Here is a 26,138-nt window from a genome sequence, read left to right on the forward strand (position 1 = left end):
AAAACCACAACAGGACTTGTAAGCCGACAACATGTAGTGGAGACCTGGCCTGACATGAGCAATAAACATCTGGAGGGAGGTCTCATTTCTTGGACAACAGTATTAGGGAGGTAAACAGATCATTAGGTTGAAAAAGACAGAAAGTTTGAGCCAACTAAGATAAGATGGAGAACACCCAGGGACCATTTATTAACAATGGACAAAATAATTCGGAATGTAGAGATGAGGTAAAGACTAGGTCAACTGAGGACAATGCATGGACAGAGCATGTTGCACTGGGACTGGTTCCTACGAAGTAACCAAGCCAATTCAAAAACATGTGATGCAATGTAAAGTGTAAATGTATATAAAGGAAGAGTTTTTCTGTGCAACTCTGGATGTATGGTACATACTATACCCACCCCTACACTTGAGTCTGATCAGCATAGCTTTGCTGTATGACAAATAAAGGAACCTGAGTGACTAAATCTGGAGTCAAACTGAGTTTTTTGGATCCCAGAAAACTGGATAAAGTGTTCTCCTAGAAGTAAGCAAGGTATTCTGGATAAGCTGAGTGGAAAAGGTCTCAGAGGGAATCCAACACTACAGCAGAAAAACTATTAAACTTTTAGAACATCAAGACTCCAGTCTTTTAAACATTCCAAGTGAGCAATTTGTGCAGGAAAAGTTTCTATTGCGGTGAATTTGTGCAGAGTTTGGTCCCTGCAAAACTTGCACATAAAATTTTAATCAGCTGTCATGTCACAGTTCTCTCCTCCTTCATGCTCCCACACTTCTCCCTAGATAAAACCATATCTGGAATCTCGGGAACTCAGATGTTCTGTAGACCCAACCTCTGCTGAGTGAGCTATGCTACCTTGAGCGTTAATCCATGCTGAGAGGCTGGGAAGGAGCTATAAGAAACATAGATTTACTTTTGAACTGAGGCAATTGGAAGCATCAGGCATCCTTCAGCTCATGAAGTCATTATACAATAAGTAATTCAGTACACACAGTTTTACACACCTATAACTTATTGTGAAGAAAAAACTTCAGTGTATAATTTATGCAAATAATACTTTGCATCACTAAGAATTTTTGATAAAGGACACCCAGTCTTTCCTCCCATCTGTCAATGACTTTCCCAAACACACTGAAGTCTAAGACCCTAGCAGTGGAACTTTTACCAGGAACTGGAGAAGTGCTCCGAAGTGCCATGCCTCTCCCTGTGCATCTTAGAAGAACCACATAGATTAGGTCCACTGGGAAAAGTGTGGATTAGAGACTCCCATTTTAGCTTTCTCCGCGAAAAGGAGTGGCAGGTTTACATGCTGAAATCCAAAGTCCACTGGAGGCAATACAAGGTCTAAATCCAAAAGGATGCTATGGCTTGTAAAGCTATGAGGAATCCATGACCTTCTCAGCACAAAGTTTGTGCACATTAAACTTTATGAGCTGAAGTCTATTTTCAGTGCATAATGACCTACGGCACAACACTTTATACACTGAAGTCAAGTTTTCTGTACATAAAACTTTATAGCCTGTCTATTTATACTCTTAGCATACTTTGCAATTCATTTTTTTTAAAAAGGATATTCCCAGTGAAAAAGCATTAATTTATAAAGTTACTAAGTCATGACCATCACAAAAGTACATACCAAGATCATTTCAGTTAGCAACATGTAGATGTCAAGATACAGAAATGATCATTGAAGGTAACTTAAAGAGAGATTATACATTCTCAAGAAAATTTACATTTGTGAACATTCACATTAGACATTTCCATGACCTTAACTCTGGCCCTTTTCGTCTGTGCTACGGTGCAAGTCGGAATAATAAAAGAAACAAAGATTATTTTAAAATGGGCTTTGCACTGAGTCTGAAGCCTAGTATTCAGCTTGAGGCCTAGTGGTAATAGTTAGATTTGCCTATAGAACCTTCTACCAGCACAAACACTTATGACAATTGTCAATACCCCAAAAAATGATTAGCAGGAATGACAAATATGGTCAAGAAGCCAAGACTCAATTAAACATGGTCTCAGAAATAAGTGTGCGTAAGGAATAGGTGCCTAAAAAGGGAATCAAACCTGATGCTCAGCAGGACCTCGGGAGGGCAGGATGGTGAAAACCTTAACACTTAATCTCATTTTAAGGGGAATCCACAGCCCCACTAATTCCGGAGTATACATGATGCGGATTAGGCTATTAGTCTTATTTTGTTTCCAGTTCTGAGATTTTGTTTATATTAAACATCATATAAATAAAACTCAGTCTCTATGTATGTCTCACCAGTCATCATCTTAATTAATCTCTAAATAGCCACCAAAGAACAAACCCGTTATTAGTGACTAGTGCATCTTGCACCCAAAATTAATCATAAGGCTATACCTGCCTACTTCAAATCAGCCCTACTCTCATTCACACTCATTTGCACACAGCAAGAAAGCACTGCCCTCCATCCACTTCTGGAATTGGATTTACCTTTTCCTTCTGTCCTTACCTGACCAGGTCTCCATGGAGCTGCAAATAGAGGTTCTCCCTACCCTCTCCATCACAGATCTCAGATGCCAGGGTATCCACTGTACAAAGGACCAAGTGCAGGTCAGAAGAGGTCGCAGTTGCAGAGTCTGCTCCATAAATGTATACACAGCCTCGCCCAACATCCTCTTTCAGCCAGTCTCTCTCACAGGAACCAAACCGACTCCTCCTGTTCAAGCAGTTTCTGCTCCCATTGCGCTTCATGTTCCTCTAAATGACATCAAAAGTAGATGGTTAGCTGCTGGCACTAAGACTGAAATCCAATAGATTGCCCACTGCTTTCCGACACCTCCAATGACCAGCCAAATGTAATTTCCACCTCTCACCCACCCCTCCTTCTGCTTCCCCAAATTCCCCTCATCCCTCCTGGGTTGCAGTCATCCAAACAGCTGCTTACTCCTGGGGGAATTCTGCGCCACTACACATGCGCAGAATTCATGTCCCCTGCAGATTTCTTTGCTTCCCTGCAGAAAAATGACTCTCTGACAGGGAAGCAAAGGGGAAGCTGCAAGAGCAATCACACACCACTCCCTAGCTGCGCAGGTTCATCGTTTCAAGCACCTGGTGCAACCAGCAGAGAGGTAAATCACCGCAGGGCTGGGAGCACCCCATCCAGTGGCTCCTACACTGAGCAGAGATCAGCTGTTAGGCCCGGCTGGGCTGGAGGAAGGAGAAGATGGGATTTCCTCTTCCCCTGCAAAGGGGTGGCTGGGGCTGTGTCAGGCCCACCCCCAGAATCCTCCTCCAGCTGCAGGAAGCTCAGCATCCTCCCATGCTTCCTGCCCCCATCGCTCCTCAGCTGGGGAGAGAAGAGGGATCACTGTAGGGGGGAACAACTGCTCCACCATCCACCCAATCCCCATGCATCTGGACCTCCCATATCTAGACACCCGCCAAGCCTCACCTCATATACCCAGAACCCCACTAGCCCTCCATACCTGAACCCCAGCCCACTGAACCTCAACCCCTGCATCTGGAGCCCCCTGCACCCAGACCCCCTGCCTCCAGACCCCCACCTCTGCACCCAGACCACCCCCCACCGAGCTCCCTGCACTCAAACTCCCACCCTGACAAGCCCAACCCCCCTGCACCACCCTGAGCCCCCACATCCAGACCCCCATGCCACTGACCCCCAACTAGCTGCACCCAGACCCCCACCCCACAAAGCCCCATGAAGCCCCACTCCCCCCAGCATCCCAGACCCTTCCACTGAGCCCCAACCACTTTTACCTGGAAGCCCCTGCAGAGTCCCATTGCCCCTGCACCTGGAACCCCCCACAATGAGCCCCTTTGCATCCAGATCCCCCCACACCTAGACCCTCCACCAAGCAGCCTACACCCAGAGTGTCCCAAACAGAATCCTCTCACCCCACACTGAGCCCCTCCACACTTGGATCCAGCCTGTCCCACAGGTGCACCTAGCATAGAGGGGCAGGGCCCCAGGGTCTTTCTGGGGTATATTCAGTCCTTGTGCTGTATCAGGGTCGGGTGCAGCCTCATCACTGAGTTCTTGTCCTGGGCATGGGGAGGCTGCAGGGTGATCTCCCACCTTCATATAGCCAGTGGCCTGTGCTCCCTACTGCCATACTGAAGCCTCTGCATTTATTTATTGACAAATGAAGCTTGCAGAATTTTAAAATATTGTGTGCAGAACTTTTAATTTTTTTGCACGGTATACCCTCAGGCATAATAGTTGTGGACAAGACATGTAAGGAGACTGCATAAACTAAGGTAAGGCTGGGAGTGACCCCTGGATTGTGCTTGGAAAGCGTCTGCAACACCCTGTATCTCTATGATCTGGAAACATCCTTCACCTCTTTGGATCTCACCCATTACTAACGAGGCATACAATTAGAAGGAAAATTAAACCACGGATGGGACCAAATCCTCTACCCCAGCTGACTGGTTTGACACACTGATGATTCAACAACAAGGATTCACTAGAATATGGAATCGTCTCCTTAATGACATAAATAGTCATGCTCCTTCCCTCTTGCCTAGGGCTCTACCCAGAGCTGACGAGGGGGAAGGGGGGGGAAGACAATTGTATCAAGGCCCCAAGTCCAGGGTTCCCCCGAAAATGTCTAATGTCTGTGTAAAGAAAGTGAAATTGCAGGGGGTGGGGCTCCAGTGAACATTATGTACTAAGGCTCCAAATTTCTCTTGAGGGGCCTGACTCTACCACTACTACTAACAAGAAAGTGCGCTAATAGCAGCATGGCTCGATTCAAATCTCACTATGCTAGCTGTTCGTTCCACAGCAGGTGTTCAAGCTCATAATCTGTGAAGAGTGAAGGCTGCTGCTCCAAATGGACATGCCCTAAACCTATCACAATAAAGTGTTAGGCAAATCAATATTGCATTGTAAAACAAATATTTTTTCTCGCTCCGCCTCAGCGTCCCAAGTGCCAGATGCATATTCCACATAGCAAAGTAATTTTTACAATAGTTTGTCACTTTAGCAGTCAATGTTGTCAACTAGGTTTTCCTCTATTAGGGTGAGAGAGAGAGGTTCATCATAGTATCTAAGAAATCCTTCTGGAGTTTGCTTTGCTTACAGATGGTGGTGCTAGACTCCCGTGAGCACCTATCATCTCACTAGCAATGCAGCATTTCATCCTCTAGAACAGGGGTGACCAATCCGCAGCTCATGAGACGCATGTGGCTCTTTTACAGTTAAAGTGTGGCTTGCGGAACTCTCCATGCCCACCCCTCCCCCATTCTCTGCCTACCAGACTGGGTGGGGGGGAGGAGGATGCTCAGGGCTTCTGCCCTGGGTTTGGGTGGTGGGGCTAGGGGCTTCTTCTCCCCAGCAGGGAGGGGAGTCTTGGGGCTTCAACCCCACAGGACATGTCTGTCAGGACTCAGGGCTTCAGAAGGAGCAGTGCTGAAGCCCCAAGACCCTCCTCCCCACAGGGCTGAAGCTCCAAGCCCCAGCAGGTGCCTCACAGAGAGCTGAAGCCCCATGACACCCGCTCCCCACAGGGCAGAAGCCCCTAGCCCCACCATCCTGCCACGTGGCTGAAGCCCCAAGCCCCGGAAGGCACACCGCAGCTTTTGAACTTCTGAAGATTGTTGTACAAGTTTACCACGCCTGCTCTAGAAGCTGCTGGGCATCCACACTAAGAGGAAACAATTAGGATCCTTCTCAGGACACAGCTACCAACTGTCACACAGCAGCAGAATCTACACACAGGGAAATGCTTTAAAATTACAGGAACATCAATTAAACCAATATCCTCTGAGTTATATTTCTATTGAAGTAGCAACTAGAGACCTTGATCAGGATTAGGGCCCCCAATGTGCTAGGCACTGTACAGACACTTAGGCCCCAATTCTTTTTTGTGCAGATGTACACTGGGAAAGGGAGGGAGGCAGGGGGATGCAAAGGTGGTTTTAAGACAACTTTGCACCGCTGGGATTCTGGGCCCAGTCCCCAGCTGTTCTTACCAATGGTAGCTCTGAACAGCTGCCAGGGAGCCAATCTGCCACCTCAGAACAGCTGGGAAACAGATGTTCTGGCCCCATATTTCTGCACCCCTCTCACACATATGACAGACAAGGGGTGAGAGGTGGGGAGCAAAATAGGGCTACCTATAACATTCCTCCAAGTTAGTTCCCAGTTGGAGAAATAGACCTGGGTTCTGTCCAGAATCAGGGCCAGAATATGAGACAATCCTTGCCCCAAAGATATCAAGGCTGGGGGATCAGCAGAGATCAGGCAAAATACATAATCAAGTCAGTCCTTCACAGCACACTTGCATAATCCAGAAATCCATCATAAATCCTTTCCACCACAAAGTCTAACCCAGTCCCAACATTCAATTCTCCTTTCTTAATGCAAGGAAGAGGAGTCACTTTGAATCTTGAAGATATTCACTAATTTCACAGTTCAACTTGAGCAATTACATTAGCCTCCTTCATTTCAACTTGTTATAATATGATACTTCATTTCCTGCCCTAAATTCTTACATTGCACTGCTATACTCTGTTAGACAGCTGCTGTGTTTTCATCAGAAGTGGCTGCTTTTCAGTGCTCACAAAGTGATCCTCACGTACAATCTGAAAAGCATTGAGATATCCTTCAAGATGAGAAGTCTAGGTTATCACCCTTCTTTATTAAATAGACTTTCTACACACTCTTTATGCTTACAACCTTCCCCCACATCACTGACTTGCAAGTTACTTACTGCACCAAGTCTGCCTTCTAAACATAGACTCATAGACTTTAAGGTCAGAAGGAACCATTATGATCATCTAGTCTGACCTCCCGCATGATGCAGGCCACAAAAGCTGACCCACCCGCTTTCCCTTAACTCAGCTGTTGAAGTCCCCAAATCCTGTGATTTAAAGACTTCAAGTCGCAGAGACTCCTCCAGCTAGCGACACCCGCCCCATGCTACGGAGGAAGGCGAAAAACCTCCAGGGCCTCTGCCAATCTACCCTGGAGGAAAATTCCTTCCCAACCCCAAATATGGCGATCAGTAGAACCCCGAGCATGCAGGCAAGATTCTCCAGCCAGACCCTCATTGACCATTGATACTATTTACCAGCGTTGTTCACTAATTAACTAAAATCACGTTATCCCATCAAACCATTCCCTCCATAAACTTATCTAGCTTAATCTTAAAGCCAGAGAGGTCTTTCGCCCCCACTGTTTCACCCCTCTGATGGTTAGAAACCTTCGTCTAATTTCAAGCCTAAACTTCCCCACAGCCAGTTTATATCCATTTGTTCTCATGTCCACATTAGTACTGAGCTGAAATAATTCCTCTCCCTCCCTGGTATTTATCCCTCTGATATATTTAAAGAGAGCAATCATATCCCCCCTCAGCCTTCTTTTGGTTAGGATAAACAAACCGAGCTCTTTGAGTCTCTTTTCATATGACAGGTTTTCCATTCCTCTGATCATCCTAATGGCCCTTCTCTGTACCCGTTCCAGTTTGAGTTCATCCTTTTTAAACATGGGAGACCAGAACTGCACACAGTACTCCAAATGAGGTCTCATCAGTGCCTTGTATAACAGAAGCAGCACCTCCTTATCCCTACTAGATATACCTCGCCTAATGCATCCCAAGACGGCATTTGCTTTTTTTTCACGGCCACGTCACATTGCCGACTCATAGTCATCCTGCGGTCAACCAGGACTCCGAGGTCCTTCTCCTCCGCCGTTACTTCCAACCAATGTGTCCCCAGCTTATAACTAAAGTTCTTGTTAGTCATCCCTAAATGCATCACCTTACACTTTTCACTATTAAATTTCATCCTATGACTATTACTCCAATTTACAAGGTCATCCAAGTCTCCCTGCAGGATATCCCGATCCTTCTCCGAACTGGCAATACCTCCCAACTTTGTGTCATCCGCAAACTTTATCAGCCCACTCCTACATTTGGTTCCAAGGTCAGTAATAAATAGATTAAATAAAATCGGACCCAAAACCGAACCTTGAGGAACTCCACTGGTGACCTCCCTCCAACCTGACAGTTCCCCTTTCAGTATGACCCGCTGAAGTCTCCCCTTTAACCAGTTCTTTATCCACCTCTGGATATTCATATCGATCCCCATCTTTTCCAATTTAACCAATAATTCCTCGTGCGGTACCGTATCAAACGCTTTACTGAAATCATACCACTATTTTAGATGGAAAGCGGTGTTACATGGACTATAATCAAGATGTAGTAACTATAGAAATGCTGTGTCCTGAAACTTCTTGGTGTATGAATGCAACAGCTTGATAAAAGCTGACATTTCAGTGAGCACCATTATAATTAAGGTTACAGTGGGACTTTCATTACAACCCTCCCGTTTTCACAAGCTCAAATATTCTCTTTTGGAGCTGCAAACTTTGCTCTCTGAGTTGCAGCCAAGCCAGGAATTTATTTGTATTTATTTTCAAGAAGTCTAAACACAATCCTTCCTGCAGTTTTCAGTGGTGCACAGTGTGACCAAGTTAATATTACTAATAAAACCAAAACTTCTGCATTCCCTGACTAATAACAGAACCTTTTTTGAATTATAGGCAGTGCTACCACCCCTGTATATTATTAAGGTTGCCTCACATTTCCCATTATAAATCCTTGTTTTTAATTGCCTACATCTTTGCCAAATTTTAACCATTTGGGCTCCAATTTCCCATGCCAGGTGTCTGTTTCCAGCTGAACTTCTTTTTAGAAAACTTCAGCCAAAACAGTTTCTGAGAATGAGGCTAGGGAAAAATGTCTGACACAGTATAAAGCAACAGAGGGTCCTGTGGCACCTTTGAGACTAACAGAAGTACTGGGAGCATAAGCTTTCGTGGGTAAGAACCTCACTTCTTCAGATGCAAGACTGAAGAAGTGAGGTTCTTACCCACGAAAGCTTATGCTCCCAGTACTTCTGTTAGTCTCAAAGGTGCCACAGGACCCTCTGTTGCTTTTTACAGATTCAGACTAACACGGCTACCCCTCTGATACTTGACACAGTATAGCAGTTCTTATGTTAAAAAATTCTTTGAAAAGTTCTGGTGCCTCCATGCTTTGGAGCAGGAACATGAAAAGGGGAGCAGGGCTGGCTGGCCTTTGTGTCAGGAATATGCCTTTTAACATTCCCATTAAAATTTTCACAAATCAGGCCAAGCTATAAGCTTTGGGGAGGGGAGGGAAGAATCACAGTTCATACACACAGTGGAGGCTTCTTTGATTTTAGTAGCTAAAAATATCTGAAGATTCTGTCCTTACTGACCATGCTTGAGACTGCACGTGCTCCAGCAGCACGGAGCAACTGAGCATGCTTCAGCTCCTCCATGTGATTGAACTTAGGGTGACCAGATGTCCCGATTTTATAGGGACAGTCCCGATATTTGGGGCTTTTTTTAATTATAAGCTCCTATTACCCCCCACCCAGATCCCAATTTTTCACACTTGCTGTCTGGTCAGCCTAGATTGAACTACACACGCACCATCCCCACAGAGCATGCTCCACCCCAGGGATACAGGCACAAAACCAAACTTTCCCCTGTAATGGCAGTTACCAGCTGCTCCAGGTTGTGGTGGGACCACCAGACATTAGAACTGAGAGCAGGGAGCCTTCTCTTCCATGCTCTCCATGATCTCCCAGAGGGCATTTAGGCAGCATGGAGGAAGAAGCTGTTTGATTCAAATGCACAGGGGACAAAAGCTGAACTGGGAGGAGGGAAAGGAGTAGAGTAGGACAAAGTGTCTGGTTAAACTGGCACGGGGGGGGGGGGAGAGCGACAACATAGATTGGGCATGGAGACTGGGAGCAGGGGAAGTAGAGACTGGAACTGATTGGACAAGTAGGGTGAGACTGAGAGCTGGTGTGGTACACAGTGGGATGAGGGGAAGGAAAGAGCCTGGGAGAGCACTAAGATCAAACAAGGAAGTGGGGAGACTGGGGCCGGATGAACAATGAGTCTGGGACTAGAAACCAGTGGTGGGAAATGAAGGCAGGTAGATGGAGCGGAGGCAGATCTGACAAGGAGCAGAGGCGCAGGGCATGAACTGAGTGTGCCTCAACAAGGGACAGGGAGGGGAGAGACTGGAACTAAGTGTGAAGAGAAAGGGGGGGGAGACTGAGACTCAGAGAGTGAGCCTAGGACTGGGACAAGAAGCCGGAGGAGGTGAGACTGGGACGAGGAGCCTGGGGTGCGGAAGAGACAGGACAGGAACAGGACTAAAGGAGTCAAACTTGGGGGGAAAGGGAAGAAGTCTCAGTATCCACCACAGAATATTTCTCTCCATAGTCTGGAATGGAACCCAAGATTCCCAAGTCTCATCATTCCTCTGCTGTCAGCAAATATCTGTTGAAACTGATTCAAAGTATGTGTCTCATCCCCCTCCAGTGCTGTGCCACACAGAGGATGCCAACCTACTATTGTTATTGATTACTCTGTTAGCTCAAGTAGCAGAAGTCCTTGTGGTGGATCTAAAGTTTTCAACCCTGCAGATGACCCACATGGGTGTCAATGTGATGCCACGTGATGGAATTGGTCTTTTTTGGTTTGCTTTTTTAAAAGCTAGGAAGTGACACATACACAAATTATGTTAAGCAAACATCAGTAAGGGTTGCAAAGTTAAGCACTCAAAAGTTGGAAATGCCAGAATTAAGGTGGCCTGTGCAGACCTAGTTTGGCTCCCTTGAGCGTATATATTATGATGCTACCTTTAATTACATGATCATATATTATTTGTTTCCACAGGACCCCAGACTCACTCAGGGCACAAGATGGATACAACTCAATTAATCGGCAGTTATTCAATATTTCGTTTTCTCATTGTTTTGTGTGTCGCTCCATGCCTTGTTTACTGCACACTATTTAAACCCTGCTCTGAAGACAGAATTATTAATTTCCTCCTGGGCTTTCTATGGAGCTCATCCCTATACTATGTAAATACTTCACAAACAATTAATTTATTTCACCACACCCCTATGGCAAGAGGGGATGATAATATCCCCATCTTACGGATGGGAAAATAAGACAGAGATCAAGGTCAAAATTTCTACTGATTTTGGGTGCCCAATTTTAGATAACTAGGACCTGATTTAGAGTACTTAGCATTATACAGGACTTTATATGTTCACAGTACACCTCTCACTGACTTCAGTTGCTGCTGTGAGTGCTTAGCACCTCTGCAAGTCAGACCCTGGAGTCTCAAGTCAGGCATTCAGAAAATGAGGAATTAATATTAGTGGTCACCTGTGAAAAGTTTGATTTAAGGGACTTGCCCAAAATCACACTGACTCTGTGGCCCATGACCTGCTGGGGATGTTTGTTGAAGGCTCCTTCACAGAGCCATAAACATGGACCTGTACCTGGAGCAATTCACAAATTTCCCCAACACCTGTCCTTCCTGCAGTGTGGGGGAGACCCTAGCATATGTCTACATAGGGTATGTCAGGTTGCAGCCCCTCTTCCAGCTCATCCAGAACCTCTTACTGAGGTTCTGGCTGTACTTTCCCCTGTTCCTGGCACACCCCATCCATGGCCCCACAAAGCTGTGAGACCTTCCTGTCAACCTTCTCCTGCCGCTGGCCAAGATGACCGTCCACGACTCCAGAAGGAAGAAGCTAGATGGGCAGGGGTGCTCTGTGACTTAGGGCCTATATCTGTTCCCTTGTCCAGTCTCACCTTCAGGCAGAGTTCCCCCTTAGATGCCTCTGGATTCCTCGTTATTAACCTTTGACCTCACTCCCGCTCCTATTTTTTTCACTTTTTGCCCCCAGAAATCACTAGTAACCCGAGTTTAGTGGTTCTGCCCCTTTAGCTGTGAGGGCAAGCCTTTAGTTTTGGGCAATCCTATTCCTGCCCTTCCTGGTACTACTAATAGTACAGTGACTCTGTGGAAGAGGTAGGAATAGAATCCAATTCTCCAGGGCAGTATTCACTTGTCTTAACCACGAAACCATCATTTCTCCTCCTGCAATTCCTTGCCTCATTCACTACACATCTTCCAACTTCTGCAATAAACAAGGCAGGGTCCTATAGACCAGTGCTTCTCAAGCTATCTGATTTGGGGGACCGGCAATTTTTTTTTCCAATGTGCCAGGGACCGGTGCCATATTATTATCCTATTTGACGCTTGTATGGGGAAACTCGTCACTGACCGGCAGCCGATGGCTCGCGGACCGGCACCAGTCCGCGGACCACCACTTTGAAAAGCACTGCTATAGACAACAGCTGACTGTCTCCCCATATTCATCCGAGGAGCAGGTTCATCCTGTGCACTAAAAGAGGTGGAGTCTGGTGTAAAAAAAATAGTATCTGATCATTGTGACTGAATGCCCCCCTGCAGTCACACGCTACACACTACTGTAATAATCTGTGTACAAAATATGCCTGGTGAGGTATCATTTGAAAACTGGTAATACATTGATCAATATTTTTGTGTAATGTATGTATAAAATGCATATTAAGAGTTATGAACATAAGCTGAAATTATGACTGAAATGTGTTTACCAGACAAGTCAGGGGAGGGTGTAAACCTGTTTCTCAATCACAAAGGACAAGCCAATGCCTCTAGCCAGGTGTCAGCAAAGTTGATTAGCAATCACCGGTCAAGCTCTTTCACTCTCTTATCCTCAGGGTGGGAAGGCACTTTATCCCTCAGACAAATGCATTTCAAAGGTTGACTGGACTATGAAAGCGAGGGACAAAAACACACCAGGTAGTCTCTTTCGCTTCCTATCTCTTTCACCTAAGACAACAGCCTTTGGACTTTGGGAGGAGTTCTGACCTGAGAATTTCGTCAGCCCTGTTGCTAGGAACATGTGGTAAGGATTTTACCTTGAACCAAGTCTAGTTTGTTAAGTTTTAGTTACTAGAAAGTGTTTCATCTTTCTCTTGTAACCATTTCTGACTTTAATACCTTATACTTGTACTCATTTAAAATCTACCTCTTTGTAATTAAACTTGATTTATTCTTTAATCAAAACTAATGCAGTGTTGTGTTTAAACTGAACTGTTTGGTGATGCCAATTAAAGTACCAAACTGTTGTATATTGACCCTTTACAGAGGCAACAGACCTCTAATACCTGAACTATCGCAGAGAGAGCTGCACAGTGCAGAACACACCTTTTGGGGAAAATCCAGGACCGAGAGTGTGTTGGGGTCACCCTGAAAGTGGAAGCCAGAGAGTGACTGGAATGCTGCTGGCAGGCTGCAACTATACACAGACACTCAGGCTGTGACCTGCATGCTGTTTTGCTGTTTGTGAGGGGTCCAGCTTGGAAACTACAGCAGCAAAGCATTGTAAGACACCCAAGACTACAGGGCAGGTGGTGACACAACCCCTCACTAATCTGGACTGTACCCCAGAATGTGATAATCATGTAATTGACGTCTCTATAATAATAAATATGCTCACAAGGAGGCCAAATTAAGCCTGTATAGGCAATTTTAAATCTGGCCTTTCTAAACTTGAGAGTGCTGGACTTTGTCATCTTAAGCATTATTCTTTTAACATGGCTTTCTGTGTACAGTTTGATTTACTTAAAGAGGCTGTTAGACCTTAGAAGTGATGAAAACTACCATCTAAACCATCTTTTCCTAAGCCACAGGAATAAACTATGGATATCTAATGATGACACATGAAAGACAAAACAAGTTACAGTAAAAATTACATTCCATGAATTCGACAACAGGCCAGCACTGACACAGCCGGGACAGCAAAGATAATCTGGAGGGCAGCACAGCAGGCACTGAGGATTCCTGTTATTGCCTCCTTGTATGAAATTCCTCAGAGGAAGAGGTGTGCTGGATCTCAAGTACCAGTAGGAGTAAAGCAAGCGGTTCTGCTGCCTTTGCAAATAAATGCCCTTTCCCAACACAGATTCCTGTGTGAAGCAAGCTGGAAGTGTTATTAGTAACACAGGTAAGGGAACTATTTTTAAAGTACTTTTAACCAGCTAGTGACTCACTCAAGGTCACATGAGAAGTCTGTGGTAGAACTGAGAACACAGGAGTCTTGGCGCTTAAAAACCCCTTCTTCCAAATCTTGCTCCCTTGCCATTCTCTCGTTTTTACTATTTAAGCTTGTCTATTTCTTATTGCTGTGTCAAGTGTTCGACTCTTAAGACAGCATCATATCAACGCAAGCCAGTGTTTCATTTCCTGACATCAAAGCTTTTGCTGATGCCTCCCTTGTTGTCATCAACCCTGCAATTTGTCACCCCTTGCTGTGCTCTAACTCAGACTAATCTTCTTGTGGCAAGGACCATTTTATTTTTGCTAACGTGCCAGGCTCACCGGTGATGCTATTTGAATAAACACAGAACCAGACGATACTAAAGAGAGGGGGTAAGAGAAAAGTAGTCATTCACAGGGGGAAGGGGAGAGGTTTTCACTGGGGCAAGTGAATGTCATGGTTATAGTTAAGTCCTATCCATACTATGGTAATCACCATGAACTTTTGACCACAGCATAATTAGGGAACCAGTGTAAACAACATATGGCTTCATTAGAAGTCTGTTGGGGTTACCTCTTCAAGAGGTCTTGGAGGAGAAATTCACATAACCCAAATTCTACTCCCTGGACTGCCACAGGGTAAATTCCCTTCTTCTAACATTTACAGACTGCTTCAGGACACAGACACTATGGATGAGGACCAGTTAGACATCTCCACGGGTGCCGCACCCACCACCACGATATATCACAATGTGAGATCAGCAGATGGATGAAGGGCTGCTGGCCCACGATCAGGCCAGGGAAAGGAGAAGAGATACAGATATGTAGTTGGGGAGCGTGGGGGGAACGATGCCTTAGGGAACTTGCCAATGCCCTGCCCTCCCCATTGAGTAAGGTCCTCAGACACAGACCATGCAGGGACTAGGACCCTTTGGGGCCCCAGGGCTCCTCTCTCCCGGACTGCCCCACTGGTGGGCAGCGCTTCCTTCCTTCCACCCACTGGCCAGGAATCTCGGCCCGGGCCCTGCCGCTCCCTCAGCAGCGGGGCTGCGAAGCGAGCCCGTGGCCCCCGCCCGGGGGGTCACCGCCCCGCGCCGCATCTCCCGAGCGCGGCACGTCGGGACCTGGTGCCCCAGAGACGCCCGGCCCGGGGCGCCCCGCCGAGGGGCTGGGGGCGGCCCTGCTTCGGGCCGCGGCCTGCCCGGCCCCCTCACCTTCAGCACCCGGATGCCCCCGCGGCTCCCGGTCCGGCTTCCCCGGGCGCTGCCGGCTCCCGCCGCCTCCACGGGCCCCGGCTCGGCCCCAGCCTCCCCCATCAGCAGCGGCGCCGGGACAGCTCGCGCCTCGCGCTCGCGCTCGCCGCCGCGGGATCCCAGCCGCGCCCACGGGCTCATTAGCATAACGGACCCCGCCCCGCCCCCTGCCGGAGCAGGGACCGTTGGTCAGGCCCGGGCCCCCTCAGCTCCACTGCAGCTTCTGCGGGGGGCAGGTTAGGGCACTGGGGGTGCCCACCCAGCGGCAGAGCGGGGGGAAGAGGAGTGGGAGGGGGCCAAGCCAGGGGGGCGTGGACAGAGCAGGCAGGAGAGCGGGGGGGGGGCTAGCTAGGGGGCAGGTCAGGGCATTGGGGGGTGCCTAGCGGGGGGGGGAGAAGAGGGGGCAGGCTAGCTAGGGTGAGCATTGGGGATGCCTAGCCTGGGGGAAAAGGAGGGGGGCTAGCAGGGGAGAGCACGGGGGGGTGCCTAGTCCGGGGCGGGGGAGAAGAGGGAGCAGGCTAGACAGGGGGAAGGGGGGGCTAGCTAGGGTGAGCATTGGGGATGCCTAGCCTGGGGGAAAAGGAGGGGGGCTAGCAGGGGAGAGCACGGGGGGGTGCCTAGTCCGGGGCGGGGGAGAAGAGGGAGCAGGCTAGACAGGGGGAAGGGGGGGCTAGCTAGGGTGAGCATTGGGGATGCCTAGCTGGGGGAAACAGGAGTGGGGGGCTAGCAGAGGAGAGCATGGGAGGGGTGCCTCACCAGGGTCAGAGCTAGTAGCACTAGGAAGAGGTGCCCATTTCTCCAAGGCTGGGGGTGATGGAGAACATGCTCTGGCTAGATAACCAGTCCTCTAGGAATAAAGCTCTCATGGTCATGGAGGCTCCCCTCGCTGTAGCGCGGGGATGAAAATGGACTGTACACCAGGCCCCAAGGACTGGAACAGTTTCCACAGGCCCTGAGGGTCGAAGAGCCCCAGTACTGTGGAACCAGAGCCAACAGGGGCAGCAGCTTTGTATAATTTTTGGTAGCACACAGAACGGGTCCAAGCCACCCAAAAAAAAAAAAAAATACCACACCTACCTAAGGCTGTGGGAGGGAGTTTGGGTGCTGGGTGCAGGCTCTGGGTTGGGACAGAGGATAGGGGTGTGGGGCTGGACCAGGGATGAGGAGTTTGGGGTGCAGCAGGCAGACTGTGCTGGAGCAGGAGGCCTCCCTGCAGCCCTCTCCCTGCCCACAGCTGCCATGCGCCTTCTCCCCTCCTCCCTCCGCAGGCGCAGCAGCCACCTCAACCTGCCCCCAGCGCCGCTCCCTTGTAGCCAGCAGTGGCCGGCGAAGGAGGGCAGCGTGGAACTGCAGGGAGCAGCCGCCTGCTGCCCAGGGCAGGGATGGCCACTCAGGGGAGGAGCGCAGGGATAGCTGGCAGGGCCAGGGGAGAGACCCAGCCGCACCGTTGGTGGAGACAGGCCCCCCTGGGTTCTGAATTTGCTGGAGCCTAGACACCACAGGCCCATACAACTCGCCACCCAAGAGCAACGTCAGAGGCCTAAGACAGCAAAGCTCAGAAGTGAAGAGTTTCTGGCACTAGCCTTCAAACTCCTCATCATCTCCAGACGAGCAGGGACCTCAATAGCACTAATGCCAGGTAGAAAACCATTTTGTCAATAAGTGTTCAAAATCAAGATCTCTCTCAAAGTCAACCAGAGGGCCTGAAGAGCTTCCCCAGCACTTGAGAACTGACACAGCCCTCCTGCTCTTTACAGATCAAACACACCTGGGTTTTGACCTTCCAACCACAAGGTGTTATACCAATAAAAACTAGCAGGATCTTATTAAAGGGGACAAGATAAAGATGCCACATTTATTATGATAATTTGATTTATGACCAATAACTAATATCTTAATTTTTATACACACACACACATTATACCTAATACCTATATACACACACACACGCACACACACATTTATCAGATGTTTTGCAGCTGCTGCATAGTTACCAGTTCTGCTTGAGTTTGCAGCTTGGGTTCGTAGCTTGTGGCGGCTAACTGGCCAGGAAAGCCGGGCACAAGGATGAGCTGGGTCTCTGTTGGGCATGCACCGATGCCCTTTCATCTTGGCAGCAGAATGTTACCCTTCTCCAAAGTTTTTCATCTTACCCATTTTTTTTTTTTTGTAGGCTTTAGTTTGAATTTAGAGTTTATAGGTCTTGCTGTGTCACGCTGCCTTTGGGTTTGGTGATTGATTACCTGTTAATTGCAGACATGACTCTTAGCCTTGGACCGGGCTTTGATTTTCCTTTATTGTACCTTTTTTTTTTTTTAGGGTGGATTTTTTTTTTACTTTGTTAGGGCTTTTGTTTGCATTTTCAGCCATTGGTGTTTGAACTTTATTTAATCAGGACAGGCTGGGGCTGGAGGTTGATTTCATTATTCATACATACCTCATTTACACATCTAAACTAAACTAATAAGTATCAGAGGGGTAGCCGTGTTAGTCTGAATCTGTAAAAAGCAACAGAGGGTCCTGTGGCACCTTTGAGACTAACAGAAGTATTGGGAGCATAAGCTTTCGTGGGTAAGAACCTCACTTCTTCAGATGCAAACTAATAAGATTACAGCAGGGTTTGCAAAAATGAAGGTTGCAGCAAGCCCTTACAAAATGGAGTAAGCGTTTTAAAATGGGGTTTGTATTACAATATGGCAAACAGTGAACAGAAGTTACAATATAGACAAGTATAATGGATGGCAAACAGTGAACAGAAGTTACACTGTAGGCAAGTGTAATAAATGGTGAACAGAAGTTACAATACTGAAACAGTGCAAGTCTCAGGCTACATCTACACTACAGGGGGGAGTCTATTTAAGATACGCAAATTCAGCTACGTGAATAGCGTAGCTGAATTCGACGTATCGCAGACGACGTAGCCCGCTGTGAGGACGGCGGCAAAATCGACCTCCGCGGCTTCCCGTCGACAGCGCTTACTCCCACCTCCGCTGGTGGAGTAAGAGCGTCGATTCGGGGATCGATTGTCACGTCCCGACGGGACACGATAAATCGATCCCTGAGAGGTCGATTTCTACCCGCCGATTCAGGCGGGTAGTGTAGACCCAGCCTTAGTGATTTAAGCAGGAATTGGATTGATAGTGAAACTTACAAAGGCAGCTGACCGAATAGCTATGGTTCTTAACAAGCATTTTAATTGTTAATTAGCCAGTTATTGGGGTAACCGGTTTTATGAATGAATATAGTTTCATTCATAAAAGTTTACTTATGAAGTTACATTAATAAAGTGAACAATTAAAAACAATTTCATTTATCAGTTTTACATTGTCCCCCTTTTGACCCTTCAATCCAGGGGTATTGAATGGGTCACACTTTATGTAATTGTTTTAAGGCAGAACCAACATAACAGTTAGGATTACTAATAGGACAATGATGGGATGAGAAATTATATTTAAAACTGCTGACCAGGTGGGCTGCTCCTACAACACTGTGCCCCTTTATTTATGATTATTACAGCAGCTGTTGTTATTGTAGGGCACAGGTGATCTGTTGCAAACAAACCAAACAATTATAATTATAATAATTGGGAACAAAATAAAACCATTACCATTACAATAATTGGGTACATTGACAAACAAGATGAGGCCCAAGTTTGATGATGCAATAGCCATCAAACAATAAAAGTGACTGAGGTCAGGACCTTCTTAAGCACACACAACAAATAAGATTTTGTAGGAGTACCACAGTTGTCATGCAAGGTTAAGCTGATTTGGATTTAAACTACCATTTAGTTGCTAAAATGTTGCAGAATTTTCTATTTTTAACTGTTGTTTTTAAGAGGTTTCTGGGGACCTGAAAGATGGGGCCCTACAATTATGGGCCAAGGTTTTTCAGGTTATGGGGGCCCAAGAACTACCCTTTAGGGCTTGGGGAAGTAGAACCAGAGTGCATAGAGGAAAGTGTGGACTTAACAATACAAGCAAATGTAACTAACAATACAAATGTATTAATAACAAAAATTAACAACAAAAATGACTACTAGAGAACCTAACAAAAAATAAACCTGATGCACTGGGGACCAAAGTTTTTTTGGACACAAGTGGTGATTGAAAAATTGGATGGACATGGGGGGAAGTTGAGAGAGGAAAAGACATTTGCCCTGTCTAGTGTAGTATTCCCTCTTTTTCTGGACCCAATGCTAGCATAGGACACCACTAGAGACAGACACAGAACATGCAACACAGACTTTGTTACAACACTATAACCATGGTATTTTATAACTCTTCAGCTGGTACCAGCTCTTCTGATGTTCTGGTTTAGATCCTGAAAGATAGAAGCTTGGAAACAAATTAGCACAGTGCTCCCACCATGGCAAAACCTGCTTAGTTTTTGCCACAGTGTGTTTGGTACTTGGGGCTGCACACATGCTAATTAAGTGGTGCATTTTTTTTTTTTTTACATTGCTGTTTTTACATAGCTGTACATAGATTATATTTTCTTTATACATTTTGGGTCAGTTAAGTTGCAATAGAACCCCCTTATGTTTTTAACAAATTTGACTAAATTGTTCATAATCAAATGATTTTAAATATCTGGATTATTTACAGACATTTATTTGGAAAAGGGCCCATTTTTTCTTCAGAATGGCTGCAAAGAAACCAAGAATTCCTTTTTTTTTTTTTTTTTTAACATGGTACTTTTTAACATTTTTACAAAGTTTAACTGCTTAATTTTCTTCAGCCTCTGTAGAGTTAACTTTTCAGGGTCTTTTTTTTTTTTTTAATTACTGTTTATTTTCCAAAATGACACCTCTATTAATTAGATTTTACCATTTTAAGCATTGTACCAGCATTTGAATTTCCCATGCCTATACTTACTTACTCTTTTCTGCCACTATGCCCTTAGGGCTTTCAACCTGTTTTTCAGTTTCTCTATCTGTTGCTTGCCCGGGCCCGATTTTGCTTTTTTTAATGAACCTTTTTTTTTCATGGGCACAAGCTTTGTTCCACTACCAATTTAGCAAGGAGGGTGGGCTTCTTAACCAGCCCCCACCCTCTGTAGCAGTGCATGGGATTCTTCTGTCCTAAGTGCAGGACTCTGCACTTGTCCTTGTTGAACCTCATCAGGTTTTTTTTGGCCCAATCCTCTAATTTGTCTAGGTCCCTCTGTATCCGATCCCTACCCTTCAGTGTATCTACCACGCCTCCCAATTTAGTGTCATCTGCAAACTTGCTGAGAGTGCAGTCCACACCATCCTCCAGATCATTACTAAAGATATTAAACAAAACCGGCCCCAGGACCGACCCTTGGGGCACTCCACTTGAAACCGGCTGCCAACTAGACATGGAGCCATTGATCACTACCCGTTGAGGCCGACGATCTAGCCAGCTTTCTATCCACCTTATAGTCCATTCATCCAGCCCATACTTCTTTAAGATGATACTGAGATGATACTGTTAATTTAGAACCCTATAAATTGCATGACTAATTTAAATTTTTCCTTCCAATGTGCATTACATTGGCACTTAACTTCATTTGCCATCATGTTGGTCTTTCCCCTAGCCTGTTTAGGTCTCTCTAATGTTCCCCATAGTCCTCATTGCTCCTGAATAACCTCAACACTGTCACCTGCAAATTTCACTGCTCACTACCACCTTTTGAGATCATCAGTAAATATATTGCCTCTTGTGGCAAAGATTGAGATAGAGTGTTGGACAAGGAGAGAACTAAGCTCAAAAGGAAATATTAAAATACAGGAAATTAAGGGGAGAAAAGTTTGTGCAAGCAGTACAGGGTGTATACCTAGAAACAGATTTGGCATTGGCTGAAGAGAAGTGGAACCACCTCAAAAGAATGTGAATAGTGGTAGCATAAGAGATTTGTAGACGAGGCAGATGGTGGACCAAGAGAAGTGCGGATAGCAATCCAAAACAAGAAAATGACATATAAAGAAAAAAGTCGTTAACCCATCAAATGCAAATGAAAGTGAATACAAAGAAGCAAAAGCGAGCTGTCAAGTGATTAGTTAAGAAGGCCAAAACAAGTGCCCTAGATAACCGTACACTGCACTTGTAAACTACCCACAGCTGGCTGTCAAAAAGATCTATATCATTGCAAAAATTATTCACAAAGGGAAGAAGGGTAATATTGCAACAACATTTGTGAATGATGAGCACGTGAGACTGCTAGTAATACCTGAACAAGTGAAGGAGAGATGTAAACCATACTTTGAGTCTCTCTTAAATGAGGCAAATCCCGTTTTGATGGAGTTGTCAACATGTGATCCTGATGTGGTGCCTGAGATGACAATGGAGGAAGAGGTGAGAAATGCGGTCCAAATAATGAAGAACAGTAAGGCACCGGGATGAGCAGAATGGTTAAGGCATATGGGGAAAAATTGGTGCAAGTCTATCTTTGTCCCAGTACATAAGATTGCATCAAAGAAGATTGACCTTAATGCTGCCCTGGACAGACAAGGATAGCGGATGCTTGCATGACAACCTGACCCCAGATAAAGGGATATAGGGAAGTAAGGTGACCAGACAGCAAATGTGAAAAATCAGGATGGAGGTGGGGGGGGGGGGGTAATAGGAGCCTATATAAGAAAAAAGACCCAAAAAACTGGGACATCTGGTCACCCTATAGGGAAGTAGTAATAAATATATTAAACATAAGACCTAAGACAGGACTTTGAGAAAAAATGGTAAGTTATCAATAATAGTGCAGATAAGGCAAAAGTTTTCAATAAATATTTCCATTCTATATTTGGGAAAAAGCTGATGATGTTATATGTTATAACACTCTTCCCATTCCACTAGCATCTCAAGAAGATGTTAAACAGCAGCTACTAAAGCTAAACATTTTAAAATTTGCAGGTTCAGATAATTTGCATCTAAGAGTTTTAAAAGAGCTAAATGGATAGATTACTCAAACATAGATAAAAAGAAGAACAGGAGTACTTGTGGCACCTTAGAGACTAACAAATTTATTAGAGCATAAGCTTTCGTGGATGCATCCGAAGAAGTGGGCTGTAGTCCACGAAAGCTTATGCTCTAATAAATTTGTTAGTCTCTAAGGTGCCACAAGTACTCCTGTTCTTCTTTTTGCGGATACAGACTAACACGGCTGCTACTCTGAAACCTGTCAAACATAGATGTTGGTCTTCAGTAAGTCTCAGAACACCAGGAAATTCCAGAGAACTGGGGGCACAATATTCACTTGCTAATATTTAAAAAGGGTGAACAGGATTACTAGGATAATTAGAGGCCTGTCAGTCTGACATCAGTCCAGGCAAGATACAGGATTCAATTAAGAAATAAATAAAGGGGGTTAATATAATTCATGTCAATCAACATGGGCTTATGGAAAACAGATCTTGTCAAAATTAACTTGATATCTTTTTTTTAAAATAAGATTAAAAGTTTGGTTGATAAATATACATAGACTTCTGTAAGGCATTTGACTTGCTAACACAACATTTTGATTAAAAACGAGAATGATATCAAGTTAACATGGCAAACATTAAATTGGTTAAACACTGGCTAAATGAGGGGCCTCAACATTTAATTGTAAACATCACTGAGCAGGTGTGTATCTAGTGGGGCCCCACAGAGACTCAATCATAGAATATCAGGGTTGGAAGGGACCTCAGAAGGTCATCTAGTCCAATCCCCTGCTCAAAGCAGGGCTAATCCCCAGACATTTTTACCCCAGATCCCTAAATGGCCCCCTCAAGGATTGAACTCACAACCCTGGGTTTAGCAGGCCAATGCTAAACCACTGAACTATTGGCCCTATGCTATTGAACATTTATATAAATGACCTGGAAGAAAATAAAATAATCACCAATAAAGTTTGCAGATGACAAAAAATTAGAGGAGGAGTGGTAAATAATGAAGAAGAGAGTGATTTGCATCACTTTGTAAGCTGGGTGCAAGTAACCAATATGCATTTTGATATGGTTACATATAAATGTGTGTCTTGGAACAAGGACTGCAGGCCATACTTACAGGATGGGGGAAAGTAGTGATTGAAAACAATTTGGGGGCATGGGCGGCATATCTAATAGGCAGGGGAAGGCTGTGCCTACCCAAACAGCCTCACATGGCCCTGCCCACACACTGTCCGGAGCGCTCCCCTTGCTGCTAGTTGGCCCCAGCCCAGGCAGGCTGCTCCTCTTCTGGGAAGGGAAGCCTGCTGGGATTTGGGGTAGCTGGGGTTGCCCAGTGCTGGGGGTGCTCCCAGCACTGGGGCCACACCACCCAGCACTCCAGGGCTGGGGGGTCCACACGCTGCTCACCACTCCGGGACTTGGGGGCTGCCTGCCCAGTGCTCTGGGACCTGCGTGCCACCCGGTGCTCTGAGGCTGGGGGGGCATGCCAGCCACCCACCCAGTCCTCCGGGGGGAGGGAGCGCACACACTGCCTGGTGCTCTGGAGGGCTGGGTGGGGGCCACGTGCCACCCACCTGCCCAGTGCTCTGTTGGCCATGCGCCACCCAGTGCTCTGGGACTGGGGAGGCGTGATGCTGTGGCTGAAAGATTAATGTGATCCTGGAATACATAAACAGGGCAATCTCAAGTAGCAGTAGAGAGATAATATTACCTCTACATTTGGCACTAGTGCAACTGCTGCTGGAATGCTGTGTCTAGTTCTGATGTCCCCAAATTCAAAAAGGATATGGATCAGTTGGAGAGGGTTCAGAGTAGAGCCATGAGATTATTAAAGGATTAGAAAACCTGCTTTATAGTATAGACTCAAGGACTTAACCAAGAGAAGGTTAAGGCATGAATTGATTACTGACTACAAGTATCTACCTGGAGAACAAATATTTAATAATGGGCTTTTTAGTCTAGCAGATATAGGTGTAATGTCTGGAGTTGAAGCTAGACAAATTTAGACTGGCAATCAACAGTGAGGGTAATTAACCATGGGAACAATTTACCAAAGGTCATGGTGGATTCTCCATCACTGGCAATTTTTAAAGTAAGATTGGATGTTTTTCTAGAAGATCTGCTGTATTAATTATTTTGGGGAAGTTCTATGGCTTGTTTTATATAGAAGATCAGATTAGATTATCATAATGGCCCCCCCTCTGGCCTTGGAATCTATGAATAATCAGCTGAACAAAGAAAGTTATTTTCCATGAACCCATGCTGATTGGCATTACTTATGTCACCTTCCTTTAATTCTTTATTAATCAAGTCCCGTATCAGCCATTCCATTATTTTCTGGTCAATGTCAGGCTGACAGGTCTATAGTACCCTGGGTCTCCCAATTTACCTTTTTAAAATGTTGGCACAACTTCAGCTTTCCTCCAGTCCTCCGGAGCTTCTCCCATGTTCCAAGACTCATCACAGGCTTTGGAGCTGGCAAGAGGAAAGGGGGTGTTTCCACCCAGACCTTGGCCTCACCACTTTTTGGCCAGGCCAAACCTGAATGGCACTGCAACCCTGATTGCCATGTCACAACACAGTTTACTCACATTTGTGCTGTAGAGCTCTTGGGCCAGGCTGCTTGGAAGGTGGTGCCTTAGGGTCCAGAGACATCCTCTGCTAGCTCTTTTAAAATGCCTGGATGCAAATTATCCAGACTTGCTGATTTTAAACCTCAAAAGGGCTTGAGACACCCATTAATTTGACAGGATTAGGAAGAAATATCCCCTCCAAACAGGCTAGTAGCTTTCCACCACAGGGTTTCTTGTACTTGCCTCAAGCATCTGGTACTGGCCACTGGCAGATTGCTCTGATAGAAATTCCATTGCCTCTGTTCCTATCTGAGGCTGAATCTACACAGAGGATTTTCACATGTTCTCCCGCCGTTGATCTAGCTTCACTACAGCTCAGTTGTGTTAGTGAGAGTTACAGTAACAATGGTAGAAGGTTCAGTCCACATCTAGCAGTTTTTACCACTACTGTCAAACCAGGGTTGATGTGAATGCTTGTGCAGATAAGCACAGCTTTCTTGTACTGTAAAGCACCAAGCACAGTTATTTCACAAACAGGCCAACCAGTTTGGATAACAACTTTTTAGTGATTATTGGGGGGAAGAGGGGGAGAACAAGCTTATCTAAATTTAAAATAGGAAAACCAATTGATAATATTTGTGCGAAGAATCCCGCCTGGCAACCCCCAACTGAAATAGCAATAGATCTGTAGCCTATTCTGACAACTTTAGGCACATGCCAGGAGATTCTTCTCCCTAGTTCTCTCTTGATACATTGCTGCTCCCAAATAGGCTTGTCCCAGAGTTAGCTTTCAGTTGTGCTTTTTGCAATTATTCAACACTTCAAGAACTCTTACAGTGCCAAACGCTTCATCCCTTTCCTGTGTGCTGCCATTACTGAGACATGCGTTCTCTTCTTGTCCTGCTCTTTAGGCCAGGCTTTCACTGTGCACTCCATTTTCAGGTTATACATTATGCATGCTGAGGAAGTGTATGGAGTTGCCAAGGCTAGACTCCATCAGAGAGGGAGAATGAAGTTACTATTGCCCTGATTCAGAGGGGTGGGCAAAAAGGAATTGGCTCTCCAAACACATCTTTGTCCCTTTCTAGAACCATCCCTAATGGGTGGTTTTACTGTGATCTGTCCCCCCAGTAGAGCATCTAAACAAAGCTTTAATCTGGGCAGCTCTCCTGACTGTGCTACTTTGGTTTGGAAACAAATTGCAAGGTGCTGTCCCACTGCCAACAGGAAGCACAATGTTGAGCTATTGGCCTGAATTTTCCTGCGAGTGCCAAGTAGTTCACAAAAAGGAGGACACCTACAGACCAATGTGCGAATAAGGCTGTTTGTCCCATTCCCTCATTGACACATGCAATCTAAATGCAGGGGCTGAAAACTTTTTCAAACATAAGCTGTTTCTCCACTGGGTTCTCCTGTCGGAAAGTTAGGGCAACCAGCATCATCAACTTCCAGAAACCAATTTCCACCCAAAATGGGACAAATGTGAAGGAAAACTA

The 26,138-nt window shown here is 45.8% G+C and overlaps 1 protein-coding gene across 3 annotated transcripts in view; it reads right to left on the reverse strand.

Moving 5' to 3' along the window:
* PHLPP2 (PH domain and leucine rich repeat protein phosphatase 2) overlaps positions 1-15,218 on the reverse strand; it is a 139,514-nt gene extending 124,296 nt beyond the window's left edge. For all 3 annotated transcript variants that reach the window (XM_054049065.1, XM_054049064.1, XM_054049063.1), the window contains exons 1-2: positions 15,139-15,218; positions 2,482-2,729 (exon numbers count right to left, since the gene is read on the reverse strand). In XM_054049065.1, coding sequence (XP_053905040.1) covers positions 2,482-2,723 — 242 coding nt within the window. In that variant the 5' untranslated portion in view covers positions 2,724-2,729; positions 15,139-15,218. The remainder of the gene's footprint in view (positions 1-2,481; positions 2,730-15,138) is intronic.
* Positions 15,219-26,138: the final 10,920 nt, after the last annotated feature.

This window comes from Malaclemys terrapin, chromosome 14 (genome assembly GCF_027887155.1).
Source record: "Malaclemys terrapin pileata isolate rMalTer1 chromosome 14, rMalTer1.hap1, whole genome shotgun sequence".
Classification (NCBI taxonomy): Eukaryota; Metazoa; Chordata; order Testudines; family Emydidae; genus Malaclemys; species Malaclemys terrapin.